At 35.3% G+C, this 14,925-nt stretch overlaps 1 protein-coding gene across 1 annotated transcript in view; it reads right to left on the bottom strand.

The window, feature by feature from the left end:
• Nucleotides 1-14,925, bottom strand: part of LOC144433387 (ralBP1-associated Eps domain-containing protein 1-like) — a 67,415-nt gene that overhangs the window by 26,579 nt on the left and 25,911 nt on the right. Inside the window, exons 5-11 of the mRNA XM_078121690.1 lie at nucleotides 13,223-13,343; nucleotides 10,075-10,081; nucleotides 5,629-5,858; nucleotides 4,651-4,832; nucleotides 4,326-4,563; nucleotides 3,727-3,790; nucleotides 1,864-2,015 (exon numbers count right to left, since the gene is read on the bottom strand). Of these exons, the coding sequence (XP_077977816.1) occupies nucleotides 1,864-2,015; nucleotides 3,727-3,790; nucleotides 4,326-4,563; nucleotides 4,651-4,832; nucleotides 5,629-5,858; nucleotides 10,075-10,081; nucleotides 13,223-13,343 (994 nt within the window). The remainder of the gene's footprint in view (nucleotides 1-1,863; nucleotides 2,016-3,726; nucleotides 3,791-4,325; nucleotides 4,564-4,650; nucleotides 4,833-5,628; nucleotides 5,859-10,074; nucleotides 10,082-13,222; nucleotides 13,344-14,925) is intronic.

The following is a 14,925-nucleotide window of genomic DNA, read 5'->3' as shown; positions in this document are numbered from 1 at the left end:
GGCAAACACATATAGCCATGTGTAATAAGTAAAGTTTAAGGCAAACATATACATTGTCAGTGTTATGAAGACTTATACATAGCTATCACAGGCATGTGTAGGAAAAGTTAGGCAAATCTAACTGTGTCGATCTGGTTGGTACAATCTAAAGAACAATCAAATCTAGCAATTGTGGAGAGCATTCCTACAGCTCCTTTGGACCATGCCTTATGCATCTAGTTTAGTCTTGGTGAAATTCTTTTACATGCCTGAGACAAATATACTCTGTGATGTTAAATGCAGCTGACACCTGGTAACTTGAGCCATGAAAAACATGATGGAAATGGCAATCTAATCAGTCCAAGAAAATAAGGCTTATGTTACAGGGTTCATTTGAAAAGTTCGTTTCATTTCCTTTGTTATGAATACATTCAGTGGATGTACATCAAGACCAAAGTCAAACCATACATTCAGTGGATGTACATCAAGACCAAAGTCAAACTATACATTCAGTGGATGTACATCAAGACCAAAGTCAAACCATACATTCAGTGGATGTACATCAAGACCAAAGTCAAACTATACATTCAGTGGATGTACATCAAGACCAAAGTCAAACTATACATTCAGTGGATGTACATCAAGACCAAAATCAAACCATACATTCAGTGGATGTACATCAAGACCAAAGTCAAACCATACATTCAGTGGATGTACATCAAGACCAAAGTCAAACTATACATTCAGTGGATGTACATCAAGACCAAAGTCAAACCATACATTCAGTGGATGTACATCAAGACCAAAGTCAAACTATACATTCAGTGGATGTACATCAAGACCAAAGTCAAACTATACATTCAGTGGATGTACATCAAGACCAAAGTCAAACTATACATTCAGTGGATGTACATCAAGACCAAAATCAAACCATACATTCAGTGGATGTACATCAAGACCAAAGTCAAACCATACATTTAGTGGATGTACATCAAGACCAAAGTCAAACTATACATTCAGTGGATGTACATCAAGACCAAAGTCAAACTATACATTCAGTGGATGTACATCAAGACCAAAGTCAAACTATACATTCAGTGGATGTACATCAAGACCAAAGTCAAACCATACATTCAGTGGATGTACATCAAGACCAAAGTCAAACTATACATTCAGTGGATGTACATCAAGACCAAAATCAAACTATACATTCAGTGGATGTACATCAAGACCAAAGTCAAACTATACATTTAGTGGATGTACATCAAGACCAAAGTCAAACCATACATTCAGTGGATGTACATCAAGACCAAAGTCAAACCATACATTCAGTGGATGTACATCAAGACCAAAGTCAAACCATACATTCAGTGGATGTACATCAAGACCAAAGTCAAACTATACATTCAGTGGATGTACATCAAGACCAAAATCAAACTATACATTCAGTGGATGTACATCAAGACCAAAGTCAAACTATACATTTAGTGGATGTACATCAAGACCAAAGTCAAACCATACATTCAGTGGATGTACATCAAGACCAAAGTCAAACCATACATTTAGTGGATGTACATCAAGACCAAAGTCAAACCATACATTCAGTGGATGTACATCAAGACCAAAGTCAAACTATACATTTAGTGGATGTACATCAAGACCAAAGTCAAACCATACATTCAGTGGATGTACATCAAGACCAAAGTCAAACCATACATGGTGTATGATTAATAAAACATGTGACCTTTCACTGAATGTACAGATAACTGTATATGGGTATAAAACTGTCAATCAAGTTTACCCTGAATATTTATGACACAAACAATACAACTAAAACACGCAACATTGTAAAAATGATACAAGTCATAAATTCTATAGATTTACCTTCAGTAGCTGGACTACCCATCTTTGGCACAAGACATGGTGGCAGTACTTCTGGCAAGTCTATGTCATGTTTACGTAATACTACTAAATGCATTGCTGTGAAGAACTCTTCTATAGACAAAGCACCATCTTTATTCACATCTGATAATTGCCTGCAAATATACACATATATATCATATTAAATCAAATCACACAGCTATATAAAAGTTTAGCTCTCAACAAAAGTATGATTCTATATAATCCTTATGGCTGCACGGATGTCAGACCCTAGGATTGACTTATGGGCCTTTAATTACCTCACACTGTTTGTCTCATTGCTGTTTTTACTCAGTTTTTTCTTGATGGAACAGTTTATAAATTGTGTACCTTCAATTTTACTTATTAATAGTGCTAAATGGCAGCTACTTCCAGACAGGAAAGTCATGGAAAGGGTGTCCTTCTTGGCTACCAAATTACTGCTGTAGGAAGTCGGCCATAAGTATCTCGGGAAAATCTACATGCCTCAGCATGTCAAATTTAATTACAAAATTTGTCCACATGAACAGAGTAAACACTATAGTCCTACTGCCAAAGCTGTACATTATAACTGCCATGTAGTCATAGCAAAGGACACATGTATAGGCTGAACCCTTGATCTTAAACACTATAGTCTTACTGCCAAAGCTGTACATTATAACTGCCATGTAGTCATAGCAAAGGACACATGTATAGGCTGAACCCTTGATCTTAAACACTATAGTCCTACTTCCAAAGCTGTACATTATAACTGCCATGTAGTCATAGCAAAGGACACATGTATAGGCTGAACCCTTGATCTTAAACATTATAGTCCTACTGCCAAAGCTGTACATTATAAATGCCATGTAGTCATAGCAAAGGACACATGTATAGGCTGAACCCTTGATCTTAAACACTATAGTCCTACTGCCAAAGCTGTACATTATAAATGCCATGTAGTCATAGCAAAGGACACATGTATAGGCTGAACCCTTGATCTTAAACACTATAGTCCTACTTCCAAAGCTGTACATTATAACTGCCATGTAGTCATAGCAAAGGACACATGTATAGGCCGAACTCTTGATCTTAAACACTATAGTCCTACTGCCAAAGCTGTACATTATAACTGCCATGTAGTCATAGCAAAGGACACATGTATAGGCCGAACCCTTGATCTTAAACATTATAGTCCTACTTCCAAAGCTGTACATTATAACTGCCATGTAGTCATAGCAAAGTACACATGTATAGGCTGAACCCTTGATCTTAAACACTATAGTCTTACTGCCAAAGCTGTACATTATAACTGCCATGTAGTCATAGCAAAGGACACATGTATAGTCCAAACCCTTGATCTTATAGGAGGCCTTTAACCGTAGGAAAACCTTTATTTTATTTACTTATGTAAATTTAATTTGATATTCTTTGTGTCCAATAAGCCAGAGGGCTGGATGTGGCTCTTTTTCTTCGTAAATCTTATTTAAGTACTGTATAATTTGTTAGTCCACATAGGACACCTTAATAAAGAATAACATAACATAACATAACATAACATAACATAACATAACATAACATAACATAACATAACATAACATAACAACACAACATAACATAACATAACATAACATAACATAACATAACATAACATAACATAACATAACATAACATAACATAACAAAACATATAGGAATCCTATAGGAAACCTGAAGGGCAAGTGATTTGTTCAAAACATGTCTGCTTCTCAATCAAAAGTGGAAGACGAGAACTTGTGTATGAAAAGTAATGATGTTGTAGACTACAGGAATAGACAGAATGTGTATGTAGATATTGTAACTTATTTAGTGTTTAGTCCAAATCACGTACCATATTTGTGATAATTCTGGTAAAGGTAATTTAGACTTCTGGAAGTATTCCCTGGCAGTACTACCTGTTAATGGAAAGCAATTGGATGAAGAAAAAAAAGATCTTAAAAAGAATTGTTTATACCAATCATTCTTTCATTTCACTTTTGTCTGCTGGGTTTCACACACTTATACTTCTGGGCATTTCCAGTCACTTTCAAGTCATGTTCGACAAATATTATTTCAATATTCATTTACTCTTTTTTTTAAAATATATCTTGCCAACAGGACTTGTCGTGAATTTAAATTGACATCCTCAACTCTATTGGCCAGTCATGTCCAGAGGCACAACCTTAAAGTTATGACGTGTAAACAATACTAAAAGCATGCATTATAACATAATGACTCAATCGTTACTGACATGGCTTAATTTGGTGGCTATCTCATGACAGTATAATTTTTGCGGCATTAGAAAAACTCAATTTCCTGTACAGCAAATGACTTATCAAGTTTCTAACAAACCATGTTATTCTTGGCTTACAAACTGGGCTAACTCCACAAATAACCTATAATAAACTAAAAAAATGTTTCATTGGGCTTGTCATTTATTTGGTTGCTTACCTTGAATAACACCTTTAATATCTGGTTGTAATATTTTAAATTGATTCATATAATACTCCTGCTGTTCTTCTGAAATTCTCCACACTTCCTCATTGCAATGTTCATGTGTATGCTGATGTGTTGTAGTGTGTTCCACTAAATGCAAGTGTTGCTGTCCAACACCTTGAAAAATCTGTTGTTGATTCAATGTTTGTTGCACCGTCTGCTGTGGTTGCTGCTGTGCTAAGGCAGCTGGAGCCTGTTGCTGCTGTAAGGCAGCTGCTTGCTGCTGTAGCAAAGCTGCTTGGCTTGGTGTCATAGCTGTTCCAGGCTGCTGGGAAATCACACTGGCCTGTTGGTATGATGTAGCTGGTTGCTGTTGTTGCTGCTGCTGCAATACTGCACTCTGTTGCTGTATTATCTCTGCTTGCTGCAATACAGCTGGGGACTGTTGTTGCTGCTGAACAATTCTGGTTTGGTGAACTGCAATGTTTTGTTGCACCAACATCATTTGTGGTGAAACAACACCTGACTGTTGTTGTGGTTGTTGTTGTTGTTGTTGTTGTTGTTGTTGTTGTGGTGGTGGTGGTGGTGGTGGTGGTTGTTGTTGTTGTTGTTGTTGTTGTACTACAACAACAGGTTGTTGATCAGGAGACTGACTTCTCCATTGTTCTCCAGGTTCAGAAGGTACTGTATGGGAAGGACATGACAACATACTATAAACCTTGCCCTAACATGACAACATATAATATAAACCTTGTCCTAACATGACAACATACTAAAAACCTTGCCATAACATGACGACATACTATAAACCTTGTCATAACATGACAACATATAATATAAACCTTGTCATAACATGACAACATATTATAAACCTTGCCATAACATGACAACATACTATAAACCTTGCCATAACATGACAACATATTATAAACCTTGTCCTAACATGACAGCATACTATAAACCTTGTCATAACATGACAACATACTATAAACCTTGCCATAACATGACAACATACTATAAACCTTGTCATAACATGACAACATACTAAAAACCTTGTCATAACATGACAACATACTATAAACTTTGTCATAACATGACAACATACATGTACTATAAACTTTGTCATGACAACATACATGTACTATAAACGTTGTCATAACAGTTTCCAAAACTTGGATTCCGATATCCTCTTTTCACTATTTCAACTTTGTTGTAGAATTAAAACTAAAGGCACATACTTAATTTTTTCAAAGAGTGGTTTGAAATTCCAAGACATGTTTTTAATACAAGGAAAATAAAATGAAGAAGTGAGACGTACCTAATTCATCTGTCTCTGTGTCAAATGATGCCCAGCCCCTCTCTTTAAAACTGCCCTCCTCAAAGGCTTCATTACGCACCCCTTGACTATGAACACCCATAATTGGCAGACTTTTTTGTTTTTCTAGACTACGATGCAGCATGTGTGGTGAGTCTGGAGGAGAAGAGTGTGCTGAACTGGCAGGACTGGATGCTGAACTGGAATTACTACTTGACGAGGCTGCACTACCACTCTGTGAAGGAAAGAAACAACAACACCGTACTTGAAGATTTAGTATGACATCATCATTTGTTGGACAGCTGGTAGCAGTAATGTAGTCTAAACTTACATACACAGAGTGCCCTTTAGTGGTAATATTTTAATTGACATTCAAAAATACACAACTTGAAATTGTGCTTAAATATTTTAGGAGAGATATCTTGCAAAATTGATGCTTGTTGGGATTCCTTATTGCAATGATAATATTACATTATGTATATACCCCTGTATGTTGTAACAATACAGTTAACCGCTAAATAGTATCTTTTTCACTAAAAGTTCTTTATAAACAAGAATATAAACTCTTAACACATGCACAGAGGACAAATAATTAGATATTATTCCTTCAATATTTTTCCTGGAAAATTTTGACACATTCCAAACAATGCAGAACCAGTGATGTAGAAACAAGTTGTTGTGATGTAGAATGACCAGGGTATATAATCCATATTTTCTGTTCAAAGATAATATCTTGGCTTATGATGGTATAATAGTTTTTATCGTATAAGGTATTTAGCTGCAAATATGTACTAAATACATGTAAGTGACAACTAGAATTGTCTCTAAAACTGTGATACTAATCATTCACTGTAACAATAAAGGTGGCAAATAGATATCCTCATTACAAATTAATTATTCAGAAAAAGTCGCTGTTAGGAGAAATCCCTTCATCCGAGGATTTTGGTTCTGTGCACTTTGAATGAATATAATGTAAACTAAGAAAGAACGGGGAAAAAACCTCTACGAGCTCAAGGGTCTGACTACCAAGCAGTGTATTTATGTGATGTAATCACATAGAGTATGCATCAATGCTCCCACCTCTTCTGTTATATTATACCTTAATAGGAAACAACTAGCTAATACTGTGTATTCTTAGATTTAACAAGTCTTTATACAGAGGTTTATCAGAAGAGGATTTGGGATATTTGTAAAAAAAAATTCAGGAACAGTTTTGATTCTAATCTTGCCTCTGTGAATAATACATGAATAATATCAGTGGATCAAAGTAGTAGTAATTTGCTTTAACAACATGGCTATAGTCATTTTTTACTCCATTTTTCATCAAATTATTGCTAATATATGCTGGATATTCGACCTGTTTATAGATAGCCATGTTCAATGACATTGATAATTCAATAACTTCAAGTATTCATCTTTATTCTTTGCTTCATATTTGAGGACAAATTCCAGTCTAACATTAGTAACAATTCACATATCTATCACTTATCTATAAAAATGATTAGTTTGTACAAAGAAAGGACCAGACCAATATACTGTGTCGTTGGCAGATAATGTCAACATTAATCATGAGTAGGAGTGCTCCAAAAAAATGTATTTAAGAAAAACACGAAAACATCAAGTTATAGCAAATGACATCTAAAAATGGTAAGATCTGATGTGGATTACCAATGACTACCACTAGACAAATCTAACAAATGGTAAGATCAGATGTGGATTACCAGTAGTGACTACCACTAGAAAAATCTAACAAATGGTAAGATCTGATGTGGATTACAGTGACTACCACTACTCTGAAGAAACTTTATACATAGAAAAGTTTTAACAACACCTTCTATGACCTTTGATCACAAAAGAGATACATGAAGGTTTCCTATCAAGTTGCTGCAAGACTCCAACGATGGCTGGTAATTAGTCTATTCCTTACACCAAGTAAGGTCAAGTTCTTTGTGTAATCTACCTGATTTCCCGAGATATTCCATCAAGATTTGTACTTGGAATTTTCTCCAAAATAAAAGGAAACTTAAAAATGTTCCTCTAGGTTGTTTTTCCCTTAATTGACACTATGGTTCGAAAACCTTACACAAAACTGTGAATATAATACATCCTGGCATGCTATTTCTCTCAGTTTTTCATTTATTCTTGGACTTTTTTATGGATACTTTCATACACAGCATCAGGAAACTCTAGAAATTCTTAGACAATAAGGATATGTGTATTGGGTTATTTTCGTTCAATGCATCACTGCCTAGGGAAGCTAGTGTATCTTAAGTTAGACAATGCAATCAGTACATGTACATGGCAACCCCTGTTTCCCACACAGTGGAGAAAAAGAAAATCCGAGTATATACCGTACATACTGTACAGCTACATATTTTGGCTACTGGAAATTTTTTTGCATTTTTGCAGTCTTCAGCTAGTTTTAAAAGACTAATGTTTACTAATTATTACTAGACTAGTACACTGTGTTCATGTAGAAAAAGGCATTTTAGTCACTATTTATTTTTTAAGTTTTGTTTTCAAGAGAAACAAGTTAATATATTTTACACATGCTTTGACTGAAATTGATTTGTGTATCTCAGAGAAAGGGCTGTACAGACAGGGTGGATCATTCCTTATTAGCCCCATGTGGACAGACAGACACAAAACAGACAGGGTGGATCATTCCTATAGCCCCGTGGACAGACAGACACATAGCAGACAGGGTGGATCATTCATAGCCCCATGGACACACACACACACACACACACACACACACACACACACACACACACACACACACACACACACACAGGGTGGATCATTCCTATAGCTCCATGGAGACACACACACACACACACACACACACACACACACACACACACACAGAGGGTGGATCATTCCTATAGCCCCATGGACAGACAGACACAAAACAGACAGGGTGGATCATTCTTATAGCCCCATGGACACACACACAAAACAGACAGGGTGGATCATTCTTATAGCCCCATGGACACACACACAAAACAGACAGGGTGGATCATTCTTATAGCCCCATGGACACACACACACACACACACACACACACACACACACACACACACACACACACACACAGGGTGGATCATTCCTATAGCCCCATGGACAGACAGACACAAAACAGACAGGGTGGATCATTCTTATAGCCCCATGGACACACACACAAACAGACAGGGTGGATCATTCCTATAGCCCCATGGACAGACAGACACAAACAGACAGGGTGGATCATTCCTATAGCCCCATGGACAGACAGACACAAACAGACAGGGTGGATCATTCCTATAGCCCCATGGACACACACATAAACAGACAGGGTGGATCATTTCTGTAGCCCCATGGACAGACAGACAGATACAAACAGACAAGGTGGATCATTCCTATTATATAGCCCCATGGACAGATAGACAGACACAAACAGACAGGGTGGACCATTCCTATAGCCACACACAAACAGACAGGGTGGATCATTCCTATAGCCCCATACACACAGTGCTTCTTTGGGGCTAATTAGTAAAAAAGACACAACATGGAATTAAATGGATTGAAGAATACTACATGTTACTGTTTACAAAGCTGTGAGAAAGCATGATAATCTGTTAGGCTGTAAAAGATGGGAAGGTTACAACAACACATGTAGTGTTTGTATAAGGTGTATATAAGGTTGTTAAATTACACATTAATTTGGAACCAGAAACAAAGAACATAGCAGAAAATTACTTTTTGTCATTAAAATGATTGTTGAAAAGTATCAACTTTGATATTTTCATAAAATGTGCAATATGACTGTATTTGATACTGAAGAGATAACGATAAAGGTTAGAACTGCACACTGAAATAATTAGACAATGGAAAGGTTGGGAATTAAATCCTACAAGTACCAAGTGTAACCCCAGGCAACAAAAACCAAACATGGGAACATGTGGAGATGCTTTGAAGTTGGAGGCTTATCAAAATTGAAATAGCGGGCTTGGTGTAATCTAATACTGCAAAGAAAAGATAGATCTACAATGTAGGTATATGCAGGTTTAGATGACAACATGATAGACTGTTTACACTGTCCACATACATCGTTAGCTGGTCAGACTTCTTAGCCTTCGTATTCTCCATTTGTAATGATTACATTGTCGACACTGATAATAACAAATTGAAAATTTTCACCCAATAACCTGATCGATGACAGCATACAGTCCATCCAATCATGACAACAATCAGGCTGTCATTATTCAAATGAACCAATATATAAATATGCATGTTACATGAAGTGATGTGGTAATTTACATGTTATTTAAATATGTTTTATTTAAATTTAAAACCTATGGGTGCTGGATAACTATGATAATGACTTTTGGGGTGTAGCTATGTGAATCATTTGAAATTTTTGTCATAACAAGCACACAACACGAGGGTTAGGAGGTATGACCCGCTAACGATGTATCTCAACAGTGCAGTAAACAGGCGTGTGTGCAGTATAAGACAAGCTGATAAATGGAAGGGACAAAACATGAATGGTTAGGGTTACAAGGAGCAAAAGCTGTTATTCTGGTGTTCAAACATTTCAAATAGCACTAAGGATGATAGTGATATCATTTTTCAAATATTAGTGGCTTTTTTTGCTGTGTTAAAATGATAATTTATTCATCAACACAATCTGAGAGCACACTCAGCAACTCTTCTGGATGTAACATATGAAGAAGCAACAATGATGTACAAATTAACATATTTACTCTTTACAATTTGTTATATACAATGATCACTGTTGTTATTCATAAAGTTGGAATACAGCATACATGTATGTAGTCATAACAATACTAACACATTTTCTAGTGTAAAATGTTTTCATCTTGATTAGGGTGAAAATAATTAAATCTATAATCTTAAATCAAAACTCCAATCAATAGATACAGCAATAGATCAATGCTAAGATTCCAAGCTACATGTAGTGGCTACATACACTTTTTTCCCCCTTGTTGACTATATTTTGTGATTTCTGAAGGTTTTTTCACACCATAAAAAGTCACATATCAATATGTACACATTTATGTGCAAAGTCACTGAATATGTAAAATTGTGCCACTATCATCCAAAGTGTCTTATATATTGTTAAAATGTGTACTGGGAATGAAAGCATGTTATGTACACAAAGTGGAAAATAAGTGTTATATATTTTCAATGATGTAACAGCCTTGTACCTGAAAGCATGTTGAATAATGAAGTCTATAAAAGAGTAAGATTAGTAGGGTACTGAGTTAAAGTATAGACAATAGGAAGTATGATGTTACCTTACATGTAACGGATACATGACATGTTGCAATGTATTACATATAAAGGGTAATGGATTTTTATATGAAGTGATCCAATATGGCCGCCTTATTCCCCCAATATTCAACTTTATGTAATCCTCTAAAAAGCTACAGGATTTCCATTTACATATATACAATGTCGGTAAGCTTATAACAGGATTAAAAATACTAGTAGTAGAATATTTACATGTATTACACATCTACAAACCGACATTCTAATACATAATCTACATTGTATAAAATGTCATCATCTGAGATTATGCACTTCGTGAGAGAATAAAACCATTCAATCTTTTATTACTAATTTACCTGTACTAGAATAAGTCTAACTTTTAAATATCGTTTTCTACCAGACTGATTTTATCATCTCCTAAAGCCAGATCACACAATAACATTCTCATAATCACTTGATGTACAAGCAACATAACATTCGGTTTATCTATTGAATGACAAAAGTCATTTCTAATTTATATCATCCATGCACATCATTATCAGTGAAACACAACACCCATAAAAACTAGGTAGTTATTCTTAAATGACGGCTACTTTGATGACGAGCATTGCAAACATGATGCTCCTGACATCACAAGTGAATTGTACTACATGTTCCATGAATGGTACTGTTACTTCAATTCTAGTTAGAAAACAACTATGTATAAATGTGAAAGTGAACTTGTTACCAGTACATGAAACTGTGTGTTGGCGTGTCACTAGGTGCAACATATACAGACTTGTTAGAAAACACTGAAAAACAGATATTTATGTTACAGTGAGTATCCAGTCACACAAAGTGGTATTTAATACCAAGTCAGCTTTTACATACACTGATGATGGCTCACTTTTGACCCTTACATTTTGAAGGGTATTTTCTTTTTGAATAGTCATATAGCTATCACCATTTAGTTTCTCATTACAAACACTTACAGACCATGTTATATGTGTATGTAGTCAATTCACTGATTTCTTTTTACAAACACTTCAATACACATATGTTCCAACACATGATACAATGTACACTATCATGATCTTGAAAATACATTACATCCTAAACAGCAGGAGAGACAGACAACATTTTCTTACAAACTATTCACATCTTGCCTGTAGTAACAGTTAATCTTGTTTTACAGCCAGGAGCAAAAATTACTATGGCTTGCAAGAGTGTATTTTTAGCAAAAGTGGAAAATTGGACCTGCTGGCAAGAATTTACAAACATACCTACATGTACTAGTCTAGTGCTATCCTTCATTGAACCTTAAGATCTCTCTTTTCAGAGATAATTCTATACAATGTTAGCATCTAGACTACTAACCTACATGTCTCTCTCCTCAATTTCTCAATCTAAATTTCTTAACCCTACTTAAAGTACTATTGCTAGATTTTGAATCAAACCACTTTAAATCCAGAAAATTCAAACATTCCCAATTAAGGAATTCAACATAGTAATTTTGAGTATGTATCATTATTTACAACAGCTGTTTCTTGCTTGTTGCTTTCAATAATTTAGTCTCCTCAACTGTCCCATAAATTGGACCTGATGGCACAATATTCCCTTACATAGGTGTACTTGAAGTGTTTGGAATTAGCTTACAACTCCTGACTAGTCTACTTACTACTATTTACATTTCTAAAGACTATTTAGAAACTGAGAAATTTACAAGATGAAGGAGTTAAGCAACAACCTGGTGACTCTTCGGCAGAAAACATTTGATAGATGCCCAATTCAGTTTCAACAATATTTCTCTTTGAAGTGTGAAAGAGCAAAGGGTGGACTGAACAAGCAATGAACAGCCTGAGTGGCTTTGAATCATCCAGCCATTCAATATCATTCTCTTTTATAATCTTTGACTTTATTCACCTTATGTTATATCCCTGATGAAGACTATCTAACAGTATGCATAATCAAAACATTGGCAAAGTTTTAATGAATGAATTTATCTAGACCCAGCCTTTTTTTGTCAACCCAATTGTCAGTGTTGGTCTTGAAACACTCTTTTTGATACCAAATAATTGCCCATAACCAAACTTCTAGGTGGGTTCAAACATGGAAATACTGTTACAGTATTATTAACATTCAAAATGTGGATAGCTATGATACTATGGGTATGGTTGAATGTTTTACAGTAAGCCATCAGCAATGGTAAAAGCTAGAAAGGTACAGTTTACCAGGAAACAACTAAGATGACAATGTTGTAGACTGCAGTATGTAGAAGGACGTGTATGATGACTGACGCAACGATGACATGAATAAGACGAGGACATTAGTCATACCGTATAACTACCAGCTGACACCAGTCTTTGCTCACTTGGGGAGTCTGGTGGCGTCCGTTTAGGAGACATTTTAGGACTAAAATTGGAAGAAGAGGAAGAGGTGCTGGAGGAGCTTGAACCACTTCTTTTCTGTAACAAAAGCATTCAGGTTTAATTATAGATTTTACTTTTCTGCACAACCTTGCATAATTCTTTGTCCATTATCAGTACTAATACTTAGTAATTACTAATAATGTACAAAATAGACAGCGTTTTTGCTATTCGCAGAAAGTAGGTAGAATTTACCAGGTTTCCCGAGTCACATTCCTTGGGTTCCCATTCAACACAAAATTATTATAAACTGTATGTGAAATTAATTCTGATTTCTGTTAGCAGGGTTGGCAAACTTTAGCGAAAACACTGTGCTGAGTGACAACTACGAAATGTACTATTAGTACTCCTCAGTTCAAAGATGTACTACAAGCACTCTCTATGTCTCAAAACACAACACATGCCGCTATATCATACAAATTATGCATATGTTAATTGTTATGCATAGCTATGAGTATTTCACATTGTTTGGTTATCTTGCCTTGTTCCTTTTCCTTAAATCTAACATTTAGATATTATCAATAGTTGTTACGTTCTTTTTTGGGAAATGATAACAGAATTTCAACAGAATGAAGATGCAAAAGGTCAAATGTTTTCTATGGAATAAATTGTATTCTCACAATGCATTTAAAAACATACAAGACAATTGATACATCCACAGTTTCTATAGTTTTGTTATCAAAATTGTAATCAGTGTACAATGTACTTTACTTTAGAATCCTCCACATATGGCATTCACCTGTGATGTATATACAGAAATTGAAAACAGTGTGCATTCACTAAAATAGACCGACATATCTCACATTATCAATAACATGTATATTATCACAAATATTTGTGAACTGAATATTTAACATTTCAAGAATATTACTAACATGTCCAGCTAATTTGAAGTTTGTATATATTTTCAACATTTCTTACATCTGATGTTCACTCATCTGATTACATGTATCACTTGTACAAATAACTCTCTCTGTAATATCTTCTACCTATCACACTGTTACTCAATCTAATTAAAATCCGATGTGGTGAAAGCAGCTAAATGCTTTATTTACCTCTATTTTAATCATTTTGTGTCGATTGTTTTTGTTCCAAGTGATCGCCGCCTTCCCACATGGTGATCACTCGGAACAAAAACAAGCGACACAAAACGATTGAAACAGAGGTAAATAAAGCATTTAGCTGCTTTCACCACATCCGATTTTATTCAGATTGACTGTTACTGTAACAGTTCTATTTCTACCTGTGCAAAACACAACACAGTGGAAATATCTCTATAGGAGTTTGAAATTATCACTTTACTATATACTGGCTGAGAGGATTGTTGTAAAACCACACACCTCTTTACGACATTCTATGAGTGTAAGAGGCACCGCCGAGAGTATTATATTTCATTGTAGAATATAACAAATAATTTGGAAATACATGTAGGTAAGTTACTAACCATCCCATGATAAAGGTCTATCTAACCTTTCACTATATATCTAAATATTATGATATGCACTAGATGCACCATTGTGTGCAAATATCTTGTTTATTTCTCCTACAAACAATTGTTCTGCCACAAATACAAAGAAGTCTTCCATAATCTTTACTGAAAATTGCTTTCCACAGACCAATG

Source organism: Glandiceps talaboti, chromosome 3 (assembly GCF_964340395.1).
Source record: "Glandiceps talaboti chromosome 3, keGlaTala1.1, whole genome shotgun sequence".
NCBI lineage: Eukaryota > Metazoa > Hemichordata > Enteropneusta > Spengelidae > Glandiceps > Glandiceps talaboti.
This window is presented reverse-complemented; position numbering and strand designations above follow the sequence as displayed.